The following is a 20,248-nucleotide window of genomic DNA, read 5'->3' as shown; positions in this document are numbered from 1 at the left end:
GACAAAAGAAAGACTCAACTTCAGACTTTTTTTATTTAAACATAAACTTTATTGAAAATATCTTGACTGGTCAGCAATCTGGAAGAAAGACTCACGCGCACACTTTAAAATCGCAAAATCTGGGCTGTACAATAATCAGGAGTGTCTCTGGCGATTAGCACTCAACATGGATGAGCTTTCAGAACGTGAGCTACCGCCCACCGACGCGTCGTCACTTGTGGACCGGTACTATACTCGCTGGTACAAGCCAGGTAATGTATCCCATCTTTTCGACTCGGTCACTATCGTTCACAATGAGTTTATTTTTGTGGTTGCAGTTTTCTATAGTAAGAACTAGACCGAAGGTATCGGAGCGCTTTACATAGCACCAAACGAGTCTGAGTACTGTTCACTGATGACCTTGCGTACCGGGTTTGGTGTGACCGAACATATTGTAGTGTATCTGACAGCCCCCCCGCCCCCCCAAGTGAAACACTGGGTCCGGACTTATGTTACTAATACTTGTACTCCCTCTTCTATGAGTCTCTTGATAATGCTTACGGAAGAGCTTAAGTGGGATGAAAAAAGTGTGTGGAAGTTGGGGATGCTTGGTGGGGTCGATTGTCTGTTCTGAAAGGGGGTGTTGCCTACGTAATTAAGGCCATGGATTAAACACGTAAATTACATTTCTGTGATAGCCCTAATGTCTCACACGACCATTATTTTGCTGTCTCGCTGAGCTTTCTGTTATTACATCCAGATATGTACGACACCAAAACCAGTCAAAGTTTATTAGCTTTTTTTAATGCTTGTTAGTTTGAGACAAATAATTAACAACAATGATTTTGCTATACATAATTACGATTGAAAATGTTTCAATTCTGACATTGTGAGACTGTGAAATAAACACTACCAAGGCATGTGAAAGGTGCAGAGTGTCTCAGTCGCACTTGTTATGGTCACTCTATGTTAAACACATATACATTTTCTTTCTCTATATATCCTCCACCTGTACATTTTACACCTCATATCTTTTTCTCTTTAGTACCTTCTTTCACTCTCCTAAATGCTTTTCCTCACTTCTCCTTTACAAGCACAACACACCCACTGCCCTGTTATCACTATATTTTCTTTTACTTTTGCCTTTTCAATATTTTGATATCTGTGTTACCTCCTTCACACACATTTACACAGAATCAGAGTTGCAACTAGATTACACAATAATTTGTCTATGCGGTCTTCAGAGTGGGTAAGGATTGGATAACTGTGTATTCTGAACAACTTTTTGATTCACTGTGAGAAACTCGCACTGCCTACGGCCTCAACTCCAGAGCTCCTAATTATGGCCTGTTATAAACACCTGGAGTCAACTCAGTTCAAAGTATGCACTATGCAAGAGTAATATACAACACCCCAAAAAATACAAAAGCACAACATCCTGGAAATGGTTAACATTCTTGGGTAATGCAAGATTAAAGAAAACATGCTAGGAACTACATAGCTGACATGAATTCATAGTTTAATAATCTTTATTCGGATACAAAGATCCATAAAAGCACAGTTCAATCACCACCAACAGAAATACAACTCCTATTAAAAATTCTCATATAGATTCATATTTAAATATTATTTAAATCCGTGGTGCCTAAGACTAGCTAGAACACATAAATTTGATAAGAAAAATTACAGCTATGTACAATATGTTAAAGAGCATAATATACGACCGCTCTACCATATTAGCAATTTGCGAGTAAACAAACCAATAAAATTAGTGTTTAAAAACAATTAGACTGGCATGTAGAAGCAACATCATATTAAAATAAAGTGCAATTAGATGAAGATGAATATTAACAGCATAGTTAAGCTTCCATGCCTGCGCAAAATTTAAAAAGGGTAGGACATGCTTTGATATATTCATTGGTCATAAATCCATCAGTGATTTTGATTGTGAAGTTAAGGACATAAATAGAGAACCTGACAGGAACCTGCTTTATAGTTCCTTTTTTTAGGCCTTGCAAGAGCCAGCGCATGCGTTGGTCTGGCGAGACATTTAGTAGCTGCTTCAAAAGTGCTAATTTGCCAGCCACCTGCGTGGTATTACGCGCACAAGCGCGTGCGACGTGCACAGCACTTTTTCCTGTCGCAATCACAACTTGCGCTTTTTATTTCGTTTTTGCAATCATAGAGCGTGTCATCGCGATAACTTTCGCTTTCACCATGATCGCGATGATTTGCGCAGTTGCGCTGCGTTACTTTTACGGCCGCGCGGCCAATGCTTGTTATTATAGACTGTTCTATTCATATGTTCCAAACATTACATTAATCTTTTCTTTGTTCACTCATGAATTAATTCTTCTACTTTTTGTGTCCCTTCGCTTACCTTACATAGCCTCACTAGCGCTCGCAGTTTCCTAATGGGCGCATAATGGATTCCTCTTGTGGGGATCGAGCGCTTTGAAACCAAATGCCACGATCGGAGCATTTTAGATTCCTGACTGTCACTCGTGAAGGGGGACGTTTATTTTTGTATAAATATAGGCCATTTCATGTAAATCTGTATAAGCTCACGAGTGAGGCACCTCAGAATTAACCATATAGTGGTGACGTGGCCCCTCATTATCTGTGCGATTAATGTTAATGCGTGTTTACAAACCTTCAAAACACCTTCTGCTGGGAAGAGGCGCAGTAAGCAGCTGCTAAAGAGGCGTTTAATTACGTTTATGAATGCTCCATTCCAAGTGTGCCTTAGTAAATGGTTAATACGTCACTTTGTGAAAGTGTCTCTGGGTCGCCTGTTGTGAACTGAGGGCTGTACAGTGTAATGCAGTCTGGAAAGGCGACCACAAAATACAGACACAGTGAACTGAACTTTACAGGGAATGGGAGCCGAACAAGGGGGGGGGGGGGGTGTAGATTTATGCCCTCCAGATTGTGTGGTAGAGTTACTCTGGTGACTAGACTGCTGCCCCCTCCACGGATTTTGTAGTTTGGTGGAAATTGAATAAACAGATTGTGAGGTGCTGTGACCGCAGCAGTACACTATGACCTCTGTTTTCTTTGTTTTGTTAGATATTTATTTACACTCAGTGAGTGCGGAGCCGCTTCTAAAATTGTTTTGTTGTCAAAAGTTAGGATAGCTGGCTGTGACATCAACACAACAAGCATTGGAAACGTCTATGTCTCGACTTTTGCATGTTTTGGTTTTGCAATGGTTTTTATCAATGCTGTGCAGCACCCCTGAAGCTGAGCAGCATGGCTATAGCGACATGTAAAACAAGCATTGGCATAGCCAGTAGGTCTCCTCGCTTTTGGGACCTTATAAGTGTTTAGTTATCCAGCACAATAGCCTTGGTGCAACAACATCAACTGTTGCATGGCTAAACACTAATAAGATCCCAAAGGCGATACCGGATGTATGACGTTTCAACGCATGCTTTTACCACGCATGTCTTTACAACGCAGGTTTTACAACGCAAGTCGTTACAACGACTTGCGTTGGGGGTCGCTGGATAGTGAATAGTTGAATTCACTATTCCAACTCCAGTCCCCGTGGATAGTAGGGAAGGTGTTGGATAGTAAATTAAACTATTCCCTATCCTAGAGCGCCCCCAGCGCAATGCGTTGTAATAACTTGCATTGTAAAAGTTGCGTCGTAATGGTAGTGCGTGGTAAAAGTTGCGTTGTGAAGGATGTTCCCCGGCGATACCTATTGGCTATGTCAATGCTTGTTTATAATTCCTACAGGGTCTTAGACCTGGAGGGACTCTGCCAATTTAAAGCCCTGGTTTATGGCGTGGTGGAAATGTGTATCTTTTTACCAGTGCAGCTGGTTAGGCTCTCCATACTTGGGCAGCAGGGTTAAGGGTCCTAAGGATACCAGTGAGTAAGTAGGGCCAATGCATATTAACAACCTGGACCTACGTGGCACGCCTGGGGAGTGGGCAGGGGGGGTAGTTGGGGAAGGGTGTTTGCAGGTGAAATGGCATACAAATACAGGTGCAGAGCTGAGGGCAAATATTGTTTTATTCTCACAACCTGAAGGTTATAATGCCATAGGCATTATATGTTGACATACTTGTATCTCACATAACCTAGTTGTAATTTTGCTAACTGACGGGGCATGACTTCTAGGCCCCCTTCTTGTATGTAAAATCAATTAAAAAAAATTGCAAAAAAAAGGGTCCTGAGGATACGTCAAAACAGTCTCCAAGAAGGCTGTTCCTTCACACAAGACCCTCTCGCCCACCAACCTATCCTAACCTTGCCAGTAAGAGGAGCTAAGCTCAGACGCCCTCTGTAGGAGAGTAGGGTCTGCTTTCCTATGGTCGCCCCACTTTTTGCTTTTTGCTTCACTGGTTTTTGACTTTAATGTGGCTGTGGGCCTGCTAATCAGACCCATAGCCCTGCTGTTCTCTCTCTAAATTCACATCATGTACTTTAGGTACATCACCAATTGGGAAATGGGTCACTCTTATGAGTCCCTGTACAGTGTACCCAGGGCATAGGTGCACCCAAGGCCTACCAGGGGCTGCAGCATATCTTTTGCCACCCCTGGCTTGCCATCCAAACTGACACAACTGGCTGATCACTCAGCTGGGGCAAGGTTGTGTAATCACCCCTTGCTTAGATATAGTATTCCTATATCTAACCTTATATCTAGACACATATACACCTATAAGTCACTCCTATGGCAGGCCTTAATAATCCTGGAGGCAGAGTGCTTGGTTTTATGTGAGATGAGGCTCTAGCATGAGCTGAGCCTGTCTGCAGCTTTCGGAACCATGTCCTTATAGCTGTTCTAGGATATAGCCATACCATATACTCTTAAGTGCATTATGAACCTCGCGGTTAAATGCTAACTTTGGTTTGTCTTTATCAAAACATGTCGTGTAAGGTATGTATGTATGTATGTATGTATGTATGTATTGGCATATTTGTATAGCGCTGTACTGTCACCCAAAGGGTATCCTGGTGCTTTGAGTCAGCAAGCTGAAACCACCAATGCAAGATCACACTACTCTTGGAAACAGGTGGGTCTTCAGACCTCTCTTAAAGGATAGAAAATCAGCCTGACTCCTCAGCGATATCGGGAGAGAATTCCATAGTCTAGCAGCCGCAAAACTGAAAGACCGACCACCCATCCTCACAAGATACGCCGTCACAAGATACGCCGAGGAAGAACGCAATCTCCGAGAAGTGGAGTACCATGAGAATAAATTCTGCAGCAAAACTGGACCCTGTCCATGCAACGCTCTGAAAACCAGGCAGGATGCTTTAAAAAGGATTCGTTGATGGACCGGCAACCAGTGTAGATCCAAGAGTCCCATGGAAGAGGAAGCAGTGCGCGAGCGAGACAGTGCCAACTTGGCTGCCATATTTTGTACCTGCTGCAGCTTGCCCACCAGCGGACCAGGCGCCTCCAGAAGCAGTGCGTTGCAGTAGTCCAACCTGCTTAGAATAATGCCCTGCACTACCTCAGGCCTAGCCTGCGCTGGGAGCAATGGAAGAACTTTACGTAACATCCGCAGCAACATCATGCAAGTGGCTACGGTTTTATTGACAAAGATGTCCAATTGTAAGTTGGGGCCAAACATGACCCCTAGATTGTGAGCAGATTCTGCTGCAGTCACTGCCCCAGGAAAGGAGGGATGCCAGAAGTCATCTGGCAGAGGACGCGGAATCCGATCATTAGAACAGTGCAGCACCTCCGTTTTTGACCCATTAAACTGGAGGGAATTGAACGTAGCCAATCCGCTGTAGCTGACATACAGCGGTAAAAAGTCTCTAAGGAGACAGCGTCCTTCCCCTCCAAAGAAAAGACCAATTGGGTATCGTCGGCGTAATTAAACACCGAAATACCAAAGGAACTTATCAATTGGATCAGGGGGCGGAGGTACAGATTGAATAATATAGGACTGATGGCCGAGCCCTGGGGCACCCCCTGCCCAACTCTCCGCACATCCGACCTAAAAGGCGGGAATGCCACCACCTGCTGCCTGTTGTTAAGGTACGAGACCAACCAGTCCCTTGCCAACCCCGTGACTCCGATCTCCTCCAGCCGCTCAATGAGGGTGGAGTGGCTGACCGTGTCGAACGCGGCCGACATGTCGAGCAGCACTAGAAAGGCTGCCCGACCCGTGTCGACCCGCAAACGAAGATTGTCCAGCACGGCCACCAGCGCAGACTCCGTCCCGTGAGCTGGCCAGAAGCCAAACTGGGCCACGTCCAACCAGGTGTTATCCTCTAGGAATCTAGATCGAGATCGGGTAACCAGCTTCTCCATGATCTTAACCGGGAAAGGGAGCAAGGAAATGGGTCTGTCATTTGACAAGCAGGAGGGGTCGAGTGTGGGTTTCTTCAGGAGGGGTGAAACCACTGCCAACTTCCAACTCTCCGGGACAATTGCGGTAGCAAACGACTGATGACAGATGGAGTATAATGGATGAAAAAGTTCTTTCTGGAATAATTTCCAGAATTTGTGCGGGAGTGGATCCAGCGGGGAGCCTGATGACACAGTTTGTGCTAGTTTGCAGAACTCATCAAAGGGAGGAAGAGAGAAACAGCTCAGCTGGGGTCGACTGGAAGATTCATCCGGAGCTCCCAGACTGAGAGAGGGACACCTCAGCTGGGGTCGACTGGAAGATTCAACCGGAGCTCCCAGACTAAGAGAGGGACACCTCGGCTGGGGTCGACTGGAAAATTCACCCGGAGCTCCCAGACTGAGAGAGGGACACCTCAGCTGGGGTCGACTGGAAGATTCAACCGGAGCTCCCAGACTGAGAGAGGGACACCTCGGCTGGGGTCGACTGGAAGATTCATCCGGAGCTCCCAGACAGAGAGAGGAGCACCTCCGCTGAGGTCGACTGGAAGAATCATCCGGATCTCCCAGACTAAAAGGGGGACAACTCAGCTGGGATCGACTGGGAGATTCATCCGGAACACTCAGACTGAGAGGGGAACAACTCCACTGGGGTCGACTGGAAGGAGCTTCCGGAGCTCCCAGAGCTCCCAGAGCTCCCAGACTTGAAGGGGGACAACTCATCTGGGGTCGACTGGAAGATACTTCCGGAACACCCAGAGTGAAAGAGAGACTACTTTGCTGGGGTCGACTACAGGCTTCATCCAAAGCTCCCATCTGGGAACCACATAGAGAATCCTCTGAAGTACCCAGACTGACTGGATTATCCATTGATGCTGACATAGATGGAGTCAATCCAGCAAGTCCGCTCAGGATAGTGGCGATAGTGGCGATCTTATCTCCAAAGGCAGCGGCCAAAAAGTCGCATAAGGCCTGAGAGACTGGGATGTTGTTCATGGCGCCAGTCGGGTGGGAAAGATCATTCACAATCCTGAATAAGGTCTGTGATTTGTTGGTCGCCTGATTCAGCGTATCTTCCAAATAAACCGCTTTTGCACACCTGATCTGTGCTTTATATTCCAGTAGTGCCAGCCTGAAGTTTACTTTTGCTGCATCTAAGTAATGCTTCCTCCAGGCCCTCTCTGCCCGCTTGCATCTCAGCTTCAATTGTAAAAGATCGTTAGTATACCAAGGCATAGCTCGGTTTTGTTTGTCCCTTGATCTGCGCACTGGGGCCGCTTTATTCAAGGAGATGGATATTTGCCGCACATGTTAGCGTAGCTTTCGTCAACGCTACCCTCCAATATAAATCCCTTGGGAAGTAAAGTAGGCAGGGCCGGAGATTTTAAGAGTCTAGACCAGGATCGGCCGATTTTAGCATGTCTCAGTCCTATGTCATTCGACGAGATGGCCGGTAGATGGAGATGGAAAGAGACGAGTGCATGATCCGTCCAGCATTGGGGCAAGATGTCCTTCACCACCACCTTCTGAGCATCAGCAAAAACCATATCCAGGATATGACCCTTCACATGGGTGGCAGAAATGACCAGCTGTTGCAGGTGAATATTGCCACATGCCTGGCAGAGATCATTGTAGGCAGTATCCAAAGGACCGTTCTGCCACAGATTAAAATCTCCCAAGACTAACAATCTAGTATGGGAGTTAGATAGATCGTAAATAAGATCAATCAATTCCGGCAAAGTTGATGGTGCATTACCTGGCGGTCTATAGCAGAGAACCCCTGAATATAGCGTTCTCTCATGCCCTTTAAAGAGAAACCCATGAGCTCAAAGCCCGGTACCTCCTTGATCTCTAGCTGCAAGAGGGCTAAGGTTTCCCTGAAAATGAAACTTATTCCACCACCTCTGTTCTCTAAGCGGGGAGTATGCCTAATTTTATAGCCCGAAGGGCAGACCAAACCCAGTTCTACCTCACTGTCCGCCCGTGTCCAAGTTTCCGTAAGGAAAAGCACATCCAGTCCACAGGACTCAATGAGAAGAACAATCTCCGTATGGTGCTTACAAAGTGACCGAACGTTAAGTAAGCCACATAAAAGCGGCTCCGGCGTATCAGTGGGAATATCCTGCTGAATACAAGATGTCTGGGTTGGTCTCAACTTCAAAAGTTCAGTCCTAGAGTAAACTATGCGTGAGGTGGTTAAAAGGGCAGAGTCGCTGGCCCTAGGCACGCCCGTTGCGCGAACGGGCACAAACGGGCTTACCTCCGGCGCACCTACGTCGCACCCACTGCGCGCCAACGCTGCGCGCTTGGGCGGTGGCCATCTTAAATACCGGAGTATCGCGAGAGTCCTGTGAAGGCAAGCCACTGGCCCCTCACACAAGATGGCGCCTACAGATAGTATAGACCTCCTGAAAGCCCAACCCAATATGGCGGCCAAAAGTGGCGCGTTCCAAATGAGCCCCCAAGCTATCCCTCTGTCCCAGCAAATGTGGGTGCCAAACTATTATCGTGCGGGTAAGTTCTATCTAAAAGCCCCAGACACAGGAACTAGAGCGTCTGCGTTCTAAGCGCAAACAGCACGAAACAAATTAATGCCAAGTATAGTTGATGCCAAACAAGTTTTTAAAAAATATTTAAAACAAAGCAGCTAGTAGCAGTATAATAGCTTGTCGCGTAGTAGGCAAGTAAATCTACCTGACTGAAGGGAGACAGCTTACTTAAGTAGACTCCTCCTCCAATGCGAGAGTCCTGTGAGGGCAAGCCACTGGCCCCTCACACAAGATGGCGCCTACAGATAGTATAGACCTCCTGAAAGCCCAACCCAATATGGCGTCAGACGCTTTGGAATACTACCCCCTCGCCAGTTCTGGGGACGGGGGTAGCATTCCACCCTTCTAGAGGGAGAAGACATGTTGTTCTTACTAATCCCGGTTAAAGCTAACCAGAGCCTCAGCATCACAAAATGGATGCTGCTGCCACAGACACAAGTCTGACCTCCTGCTGCTGGGAGTCCTTCCATCGAGGGAGGCTTGGACAATAGGTTTCCTGTCTTGGGAGGTGCTAGCACCACCCCAGACAGGCCATAGTGTATTGGGGCAGGGAGGGCTCAATGAAATGAGACACTGCCTGGGGCACACAAGGTGTCCCATGCATAGTCCAGTTCAAACCGGTGCTGGGGCACTCCAGCCCCAGCTCTGGCGCGAAACTGGACAAAGGGAAAGGGGTGTAACCACCCCCTTCCCTGGTCCCACCCATAGGAGGGACCTAGCAGGTAATCCAGCCCCTAAATTTGGTATATAGGTAGGAGCTGAGTCCCAAGACTTTAGATTTATCCTGACTGAAACTTGAAACAAAACTCTGGACCTTCGACGTTCTACTTGAAGATAGAAGACTGAAGAATCTCCCTTGTGGTCAAGGAGTGACCACCCTGTGTAAGCAGGCACCATCAAGCGATCAACTGCTTGCCTTGTCGATGCTCCCGCCGGAGCCCGAGCACAGAGCCTGACAAGACCCGGACTTCCAGACTTCCAACAGCTCGATCCACAGCCACAGCAAAGTGGAGACCCGTGGAGGCGACGAGAGACTTGGGACCGGCAATCTTGGAAAGCCAGCGAATTGCTTTCCGTGGAACTTCTGAGGCACCCTCGAAGTTGTGCATTGGGGATTGAGAAGCCCCAGCTCCGAGCACCAACTGCACCGAAGATCAGCACTCCACGAGTTCTGCGTGGGGCCCTTCTGCATTTTCCTGCTCGACGCGTCTATCCGGTCACTTGCCTGTTGGCTAGTGGCCTCTGTGACGATGATCCTTTGAATCTACACCCCTGGTCTGGTTGCTCCAGACTGGCCCCTGCTTCCCTGAAATGAAGAAGCCAATAGGACCTTGCTGGTCCGATCCAGAAGCCATCTTCGATTCCTGCGTGGGTTGCCTTTGCCAAGGCTTGTTGACTCCAATCCGGAAGCCGACACTGCCGACAGCGAGATCCTTCGTGGGACAGTCCGTGCCCAGCTCCTGGTCGTCGTCGACACCTCCTGGTCCACCTGGCTACAGAGACAAGCTTCCCGACATCACCTGATTGCTTCGCGACATCGCCTGGTTCCTTCCTGGTCACTGGCTAGTGACCCAGACTCGGTCCCCTCTGCTTTCAGGTACTCTTCATCCTCGATCCAACCGGACACTTCTCTCCTGGTCGCCTGCAGCATCTTTCTCCAAGGCTCCATAGGATTCAGCGACGAAACCCGACACACTTTGACACCTATGCACCCGTTTCCTGTGGGTGAGGTAACGTGAGTACTTCGGTGCTCCTGTGGGTATTGACTATCCTAGTGTCCTAGTTTCAAGTAGCTTTCTCCTAGTCCATCCGAAAGTGCCCTAAAAGAACTAGTTTCCAATTCTTTCGCTCCCATTCTAACTCTATGGTAACTCGCGTGTGTGTAAAGACACTGCACACGCATCCCGTGGGCCTCCTGCTCCCTATCCTTTGGTAGTACAGCGTAGCCCCAGCGATTCCCCCAGGCCCTAGGCCTGTCCTTTGTTCGTGACGTGGTTCTAATACCACTATTTTAGTATATAGTTTGAAGTGCCCCTAGGGCATTACTGTATATTGTGCAACTTACTGTATGATAATTAAGTCTCTTGTTATGTGCTTTGTCCTCTGACCTCATAAAGAGTTCAGAGGGGTTGTTTTAGAAATAAATACATATATTTTATATATAACCTGTTTGGTGTCCTTTCATTTGGTATTAAAGGGGTTACATATGGTAAAACAGCTGGCTTCACATGCCCTCTTGAGTTTAGCCTAAGACTGTTTTGTTCATGTTACCACTAGGATAGCTGGTCTGTAAGGTTGACTTTACAACCATCACCATAAGGGTTGTTTGGACTGGTGCAAGGTGCTCACTAGAATAGTGAACATCATATACCAGGCCAACTTCTCACACCCTCACTCTAGTTAGCCTCTTCACTCCTGTCTCTTTGTGGTTATTTTCATTGAGGCGGGCCTCGTGCCCCCAGCACTTCACAGGGGTTTCAGCTGAACTTATGTGATATATATATATATTGGCTGACTCCGTTAAATCATTAGGCATCACGCTAGACCCTAAACTTGATTTGACCAAACACATCAAGATTTCGGCCAAGAGTGCCTTCCTCAACCTGAAACTTCTAAACAAAATTAAACATTTCATTCCATCCAAAGATCTCAAACAAGCCACCCAAGCATTGGTTTTGTCACGACTGGACTATGGAAATGCAATCCTCTCGGGAATACCCAAAACTCACCTTGCTCCTCTGAAAACAACCCTAAACGCGGCTGCCAGAATGGTCACTGGAATAAAGAAAATTGATCACATTTCCCCGGCACTAAAAGACCTTAAGTGGCTACCTATAGAAATGCGGGCGAACTTTAGAACAGCCTGCCTCACCCATAAAGCCCTTCACACAGGCAAACCAGAATATCTGGCAGCCAAACTCAGAAAAGCCGGTCAGAACAGGACTCTCAGAAGCTCTAACACCCTACTTCTTATCCCGCTCAAAGCACGAAAACAAAAAACATTGGCCAGATCCTTTGCCGGAAATGCTCCCAAAATATGGAACTCTATCCCCCCTCACATCAGAACTATTCCTTACTTCCCGAAATTCAAAAGCCAACTCAAAACCCTTTTCCTCGACCGCTCCCTATCGAACAGATAGGAACCGCTAGGAGTGTTCAAAGTGCCTTTACTCTCTTCTCGATGCAGATGGCCATCTCTACTCTGATATCCAAAATCAGATAGGACAGGACACTTGTAACTACGTTACACAGGGTTTATTCGGACAACCCTCATTAACTCTATGTTGTTAACGTTGCGGTTTATATAGTTTTTCCGCCCCACATAGACGTTGTGGCATTTATCATCGGGTTGTCCGAATGTGCTGTATGCCAGCCTCAAACCCGAGGCAACCTCTGGTGCTGCGTAGTAGTGTCCAGAGATGTGCACAGATACCCCCGAAAAGTGAAGGTTAGGATAAAATACAAATCTACATCCTAAAGACTATTTTAATTAACAAGGGCTGTGGTTTGTGGTTAAAAAAGAAGATGGGTATGCCGTAAGATCAGGTTACTTGATCTATGCATATCACTTTATCGTCAACATGTTTCAGCTCCTCTATGCCCAGCCGGGTCTATGGAGCATTCGTCAGGACAGAACAGGACAAAAAACACAGTTAAAATTACTCACACAACTTGTGCAGTGTTCAGTGGACAAATATAGTTACCCACAGTTTGGGTAACTTGGTCCAGGGGCAGAGCCAGCACTAGACGCAGAAATCGCCTTCCTTGCGGCCTGGGACCGAGTGTCCGTTTTCCCCTGTAGATGAGAAAAGTTTCCAACTGTAAGGTAAATTGAACCTTACGAAAACTGTGGGTAACTATATTTGTCCACTGAACACTGCACAAGTTGTGTGAGTAATTTTAACTGTGTTTTTTGTCCTGTTCTGTCCTGACGAATGCTCCATAGACCCGGCTGGGCATAGAGGAGCTGAAACATGTTGACGATAAAGTGATATGCATAGATCCAGTAACCTGATCTTACGGCATACCCATCTTCTTTTTTTAACCACAGCCCTTGTTAATTAAAATAGTTTTTGGGATGTGGATTTGTATTTTATCCTAACCTTCACTTTTTGGGGGTATCTGTGCACATCTCTGGACACTACTACGCAGCACCAGAGGTTGCCTCGGGTTTGAGGCTGGCATACAGCACATTCGGACAACCCGATGATAAATGCCACAACGTCTATGTGGGGCGGAAAAACGATATAAACCGCAACGTTAACAACATAGCGTTTATGAGGGTTGTCTGAATAAACCCTGTGTAACGTAGTTACAAGTGTCCTGTCCTATCTGATTTTGGATATCTGACCAGGGGAATTGACCGGACACTATATTCCTCCTCCCCACTTTTGATTACGAATACATCTCTACTCTGACTCATATCCCGAACGCCTCGCTGATTGTACTTTATTTGCTGTCTTTTGCACTGCTCTATACTTGTTGTAAAGCGCTCCGATACCTTCCGGTCTGGCTAGCGCTATATAAAACTTCTTAAATAAAAAAATATATCCGCATGTCACACTGTTTTGGGCTTCGTTGCAAAATTGTTACAAAAATGTGTGTGTATTAAACATGCAACCTCAAGTTAGAGCTGTAGGTCATTCATTGCGGTTCTTCTTATCGGAGCGAGAGGAAGAAATATGCCCCAAAAAAGAGCAGGCAGACGCACTGAAGCAACAAAGTGACAATACCCAGCAGGCAATTAAAGAAATAGGGTACACAGAAGGTAGGCAGAATGTCCTTGTGAAACTACAACTGAAATGGATGTAGCCCGATATACTATGCCAGAATGGCTCCATCAAGCATTAGCAATGCCAATTGGGCTGTTTTAGTTTTTAGTTTTTTTTAAAAGTGCCTCCTCATTCAATGCTGGGTTAAGTTATTGGTCTTGCACTCTTCTGCAACTCATATTAGCAATCATGCGACCATTCATCAACCCACTGACTCCCTTTTGCATTCGGCTACTTGCACAACTACAATATACTCACAAACAAATGCAGGATAAATAAAAAGTAAACATGGCACTGTCTGAACTTGGCAGTAACAAATAAAATTAAATATAGCAACAGTTGGCCATTTTGTTATGGGATTGTACTTGGTGGTTTTGACATTTTTAAGTTCCCTCGGGGCCTCCACATTGTAAAATCAATGTGTTGGCAATCTTGGAATGATAACACAGTGAAACTGTGGATAATGCCATTCCATGATGATTGTCTCTTATAGAAGCTATGCCCTCCTAGTATGCTGTGCATTGCAGATGAAACGAGTGGCAACCAGCCTGTGCACTATCTGTGGAGCTGCAGTATCTTCATTAATTAAAAGATGAGAGGGAAAGAAAGGAGAGGGGAAAAATGGAAAACCGAAAGATTGGCATGGCAGTCCTGGCACTGAAGGGCTGAAGTTTTTAGGTGGATGCAGACGGCGTCTGAAAAATTCCATCGCTGGGGCAGTAGAGCCAATATATGAAGTGGCTGACCCATTGCCCTATGCTGAATCATATGATATGATGTATGCAAGCAATCTGCTTCAACCATTGGCACTATTCCATTGGCTTTATTTCCCTGTGAATGACAGAATTTTTTTTAAATCTGCTGTCTGTCTATCGTATTTTTAATGTTTTTCATTATAATAATTGTGGCAGACAAGTAAGCCTGCATGTCCTTTTGAAGAGATTCTAACAAGAATGATTAAAGTGCAAATCCTTTAATCCTCCCCCGCCCCCTGGGTTTGTTACTGGGGACGATCAACACCGAAATCTTTGCCTACAATGGAAGTCTGTAAGATGTCATTAATTATGTACATGTCTGCAGGCTTAACACGGTATAATAACAATCCACCCTTGAAAAATTATTGGCTTTAACACAGTCATAATAATAATAAAAAAAGAGCCCTATTTTATTTTTAGGTCTCGGTTTGGTGGGGCAGCTTTGCTGCCACGCCTCTCCGAGAGATCTTGTAATCTAAAAGGGACTCTAAGCCCCGCCCCTCCTTTCCATTGGGTAGCATCAGCGTTCATGGTAAACGCTGGCGTCCCAATGGAAAGGAGGGTTTTTAGTTGCCACCCTGTCTTCTTTTCAGACAGCCTTTCCGGACACTGTGTCCTGCTTTGGGCTGGGGGTCATGAATACCTTTCTTATCAACTTGTCTGATGAGGCTGCCCAAGGAAGGTTCAGGGAGAGTTCAGCAAGCTGAAGCTCCGATCACGTGCCTCTGTTTATCAGGAGAGAAAGGCAAGCAGTTTCGCTTCCCTCTGAGCCTCTGAGGTGAGGTCAACGCTTGCCCCTCCTCCTCCCGCACCCACCCAAGCTCTGCTGCCTCCCAGGCTCGGACAGAGGGCAGATAGCAGAGCGTTTGGTCACGCATGCTCTCGCTGCTCCACTCACACATCCTTGCACTTTCACAAGTGCACTCTTTTCTGGTTCACTCGTGCACTCACTCCTGTGCTGGTTCCATGCTCCAGTTCTTCGCTGGATCCCTCGTGCTTGTCCTTGTTGTTTCAGTTATTCGCCCAACCTCATTCACTCACATGATATACTCCCTCACATACTGGCAAACTGGATCATTCACGCACTCCCTCAGTGAGGCGTGAGTCAACAGTCCAACGTTGTGCGTCGCCGGCTCCCTTACCCTCAGGATGAAGTAGTCTCCGCCTCGTAGCCGGCTCCAAGGCGCACCCCGTGCGGGGCTCTTTGAGGGGGGGGGGGGGGTACAAGCGCGCCAGGGGCTCCTGTTGATCCATGTGGGAGCCGGTAAAGAGGCTGTGGTCCGCGGGGTGCCATGGAGCCCCCCACACACCGTCGTCACCGGCTCCATGGCACTCTCTCGCCGTCTCTCTCCTGGGGTCGTCTCTAGTTCTCGCTCTGCTATTTCTGTATTTCCTGCCGCACCTGCTTTTCACCAGTCCTCTCCTCCCCTTAGACACCCGGAAGATAGACACAACAGAGCCCCTTCCCGCCAGCCCTCCCACTTTCGAAATAGCAACAACACATACGTTTTTATATAGCTCTTCGTGCTGGACCGCTGCTGCTTCTGGGCGATTTTATGGCAGTTGGTGGCACAGCCTAAGTCAGTGAGGCTCGGACCCCCTTCCTGGGAAGATGTGAAACTAAACGAGTCTATTCTGCACGGTTCAAAGACGAGGGACATAGGTCAGCAGGTCTGCGCAGCAGGCGCACAAACCAACTCAGCTGGTTTCTGCGTGACGCTTTAATCTCCAGGTTGCCAGATTCCAGCAGAGGGCGCATCTTTTCTTCCATGTTAGCTGCCAAATGTTACAATTGTATTATTTGTATGGATCTGGTTACCAACTGCATGCCCAGAGACGCCTTGTTTCTAGTACTCAGTGTCTTGTGGGAGTTGTAGTCTTCAACTGAATGCAATCAGTTGGGCTAACACACCTGAATCCATGTTTTGTGAAATGACAGCCCAGAACTGGAAAAACAGTATCCGGTTGTTATGGAATCATCTGGTAAGCCTACTTCTAGAACTGAATAAAATGTTTCTAACTAGCTGCTGGTCACATAGTACCAGGGTACAAGTCCTAAAAAAAGAAGTGGGGGGGGTGATGTGTGAGTGAGGCTTTGGAGGAGTGAGTGAAGCTGTGATGGAGTGGGTAAGTCATTGAAGCCGCAAAGCAATAAAGTACCGCTACTTTTTAGGTCTCGGCTGTGTTGAGTGGTGCTGTAGACGTTGCGGGTTGAGTGGTGCTGTACAAGGTGGGGATTGAGTGGTGCTGTAGGCGTTGCGGGTTGAGTGGTGATGTAGGCATTGCGGGTTGAGTGGTGCTGTAGGCTTTACGGGTTGAGTGGTGCTGTAGGCGTTGCGGGTTGAGTGGTGCTGTAGGCGTTGCGTGGTGCTGTACGCGGTGGGGGTTGAGTGGTGCTGTACGCGGTGGGGGTTGAGTGGTGCTGTACGCGGTGGGGGTTGAGTGGTGCTGTAGGCGTGCGGGTTGAGTGGTGATGTTGGTGTTGCGGGTTGAGTGGTGTACACGGTAGGGATTGAGTGGTGCTGTAGGCATTGCGGGTTGAGTGGTGCTGTAGGCGGTGGGGATTGAGTGGTGCTCTACGCGGTGGGGGATTGAGTGGTGCTCTACGCGGTGGGGGATTGAGTGGTGCTCTACGCGGTGGGGGATTGAGTGGTGCTCTACGCGGTGGGGGATTGAGTGGTGCTCTACGCGGTGGGGGATTGAGTGGTGATGTACGCGGTGGGGGATTGAGTGGTGATGTACTCGTTGTGGGTTGAGTGGTGATGTACTCGTTGTGGGTTGAGTGGTGCTGTAGGCGATGGGGATTGAGTGGTACTGTAGGCGGTGGGGATTGAGTGGTGCTGTAGGCGGTGGGGATTGGATGGTGCTGTAGGCATTGCGGGTTGAGCGGTGCTGTAGGCGTTGCGGGTTGAATGGTGATGTACGCGGTGGGGGTTGAGTGGAGCTGTAGGCGGTACACGTTTTCAGCAGGCACAGTCCTCCAGCCGTCAGTGCACACTTTCACCAGGCACACACATCGATCCGTCACTGCACAGCAATCGCAGTATGGCGCCCTTTACTTTTAAACATATTCATCTAAAGCGCAGCATGCCACCATTGCTACAAAAATAAATGCTAATTTTTTTGGCCTACAATTTATAGACTTTTGTTGCAGTTGGTGTTGCAATATTTAGCAATGCCAATAGCTCAAACTTAATTAACCCGAGACCTATTGCATTGTAAATGCTTGTTTGTGTAGCTTTTATTAACACAGATTGTGTCTGTGGTCTATGGCTTCGGACACAACTTTTACCAGGACCTAATCATGTATGTACCCTTTAACATTGGCTGGTTATCATAACCAACGCAGTACTACTGTACTGAGCATAAGCTTTCCAATAGGACAACCATCACATGAACAATCACAAGATTAAAAATTTACCCAATATTACAGTTGGCAAAACAAAATACCTGGGACCCTATGACACATAGGGTGCCCTTTTCCTTTTTGCGCCATGGCGCACCTTTAAATAGGGGCACCTATTGAAATGGGGCGAAGAAGGAAAGTGCGCTTCCTATTACAGTGACTGCCCTGCCACTAGGGCAGCCGTATATTTGGGCAGCGCATTTAAGTGAAATACAAAGTGGCTGCTTCAAAGCCACACATTGTTTTATTGTGAAGCAACAACGCGCCTACACTTTAAAGAGTGATTAGAGATCCCTTTGCTGGCATGTGCAGTGAGTGACTGCTCCCGCCTGCAAGGGGATGTCTGAGGACTATAGTGGTTGATGGAGGGTGCACTGCTGATAATTATTTACAAATATTCCGTAGAGAAGAGAGTTCAAAGCAAGTTTTTGTAGGTCGGGTGCTCTTTCAGGTGGCGCCTCCGTCCGATTGGGCGCGTGTGAAATACTATGAGAGACGTGCACGCATAGATTGCGAGTGCATCCCTGTGTAAAAGGCACACCTTTAGGTTCGAAATGAATTCCAAAGTTTGTTTTAAATTTCTTTTTAATGATTTTTTCAGTTTTTCTTTCAAAAGATCATGAATGTTTATCAATTAATCATACTTTTTTTGTTCCAACAAAGTAAAACTCCGATGCATTTCGGGCTTTGCTAGCCCTTTGTCAGGGAGTGCTAGAAAATAAAGGAAGATATGACAAACCGTCACTGGGGTAAACGTAAGCAGGTATTGTGAATTAGTCAAAGTTGTGCTCGTGACAAACGAGGTGTAAATAAAAGAATTCAAATATCACCAACCCTTAAGCGTGAGGGAAACGGATTGACAGTGGGTTAACTCATGTTAACGGCTGTGTGGGAAATTGAGATATGGTGCTCGGAAGGGGGGAAGATAATAAGTCTAAACTTACGGGTCGCCGACCTCCATGGAGGGCGTGGCTATCTGAAAAAATATGATCAGCGGTTACTTCGTAACCAAACGTATTGACGGCAAGTATCGAAAAAACATGCTATCAGCGGGTTTCAAAAGAGCGTGTGTGGTGGTGAGACTTACTTGAGAGCGCGAACGCTGTGCTCGTTAAGTGTTGCCCGTCAGTTCGGTGAGGAGTTTGAACGCAGAAGTGTAGGATAAACTATATGACGTGTGGTCGTGGTTGGAAGAACAAGAGATAGAAAGCGGACTTAGGTGCAGGAAGGGTACTCGCGGCCTGGTGTGCCTACGAGCGCTATGGTGTTGAAAATAGTAGAGAGACTCAATGAGAATGAAAATGAGGAAAGACTAGTGTAAGCAAAATACATGGAAAACATAAATAAAAGGAGGGTAAATGCAAGAGACACATTATAAGAGCAATGCATGTATCATATTTATAAATAACAGCTAAGTTCGATACGATCATTTAGTCCAAATGGTTTCAATGTTTGGAGACGATAAATCCATTCTGTTTCGCGTTGTAGGAGAAATTTACTATTGTCTTTGCCTTCAATTTTTATGACAGTTTCCAAAATGATGAATTTTAATTGGGCGATGGTGTGTTTGCATTCAACAAAATGAGTGGCAACATTGGATTTTTCATTTTTGGTGCGAATGCTGGACTTGTGTTCGTTAATGCGCACCTTTATTTTTCTTTCCGTCTTCCCTACGTACAATTTCCCGCAGGGACATTTGATGGCATAAATGAGGTTGTTGGTGGCGCAGGTGGCGGTGACGTTGAGTCTGATGACGTGACCTTTCATAGGGTGGGTGATACTATTCCCTCTAATGATACAATTACAATTACTGCAGTTCATGCATGGCTGGGTTCCTTTATAGTCTCTAGTAGTGGTAGATTTCTTTTCCAAAATTTCTTTGATGTTGTTACCACGTGTGTAGGCAAATAAAGGTTGAATTTCAAAGATGTTGTTAAAATCGGGCTCCATCTGTAAGATGGGCCAGTGTCCGAGTATGATTTTCTTGAATTTGATGCTGGACGTAGAAAATTTAGAAACTAGTACAATGTGAGGATCCTTGGGGGTAGTGACTTTTTTTAGAGCTGCTTGTCTGCTGATGTTTTCAATGCGTTCAGCGGCGTCATTCAGAATGGTTTCAGGATAACCCCTCTCGGTGAACCGGTCATGCATTTCAGTGACTTTTTTTTTAAAGTGTCTTCATCAGATGCAATGCGTTTTATTCTTAACATTTGCGAGTATGGCAGATATTTTTTCAATGATCCCTGGTGGAAACTTGTGTAATGTAAGGTATACAATCACAAAGATCCTCGCATTGTACTAGTTTCTAAATTTTCTACGTCCAGCATCAAATTCAAGAAAATCATACTCCGACACTGGCTTATCTTACAGATGGAGCCCGATTTTAACAACATCTTTGAAATTCAACCTTTATTTGCCTACACACGTGGTAACAGCATCAAAGAAATTTTGGAAAAGAAATCTACCAC

At 46.5% G+C, this 20,248-nt stretch overlaps 1 protein-coding gene across 1 annotated transcript in view; it reads left to right on the top strand.

Annotated features, from left to right (window-relative positions):
- The first annotated feature begins 57 nt into the window (after window positions 1-57).
- Window positions 58-20,248, top strand: part of ABITRAM (actin binding transcription modulator) — a 567,965-nt gene continuing 547,774 nt past the window's right edge. The window contains exon 1 of the mRNA XM_078685751.1: window positions 58-251. Within this exon, the coding sequence (XP_078541877.1) occupies window positions 167-251 (85 nt within the window). The 5' untranslated portion in view covers window positions 58-166. The remainder of the gene's footprint in view (window positions 252-20,248) is intronic.

Source organism: Lissotriton helveticus, chromosome 4_1 (assembly GCF_964261635.1).
Source record: "Lissotriton helveticus chromosome 4_1, aLisHel1.1, whole genome shotgun sequence".
NCBI classification, from domain to species: domain Eukaryota; kingdom Metazoa; phylum Chordata; class Amphibia; order Caudata; family Salamandridae; genus Lissotriton; species Lissotriton helveticus.
The sequence above is the reverse complement of the archived record's forward strand: the minus strand, read 5'-3'. Positions and strand labels throughout refer to the sequence as shown.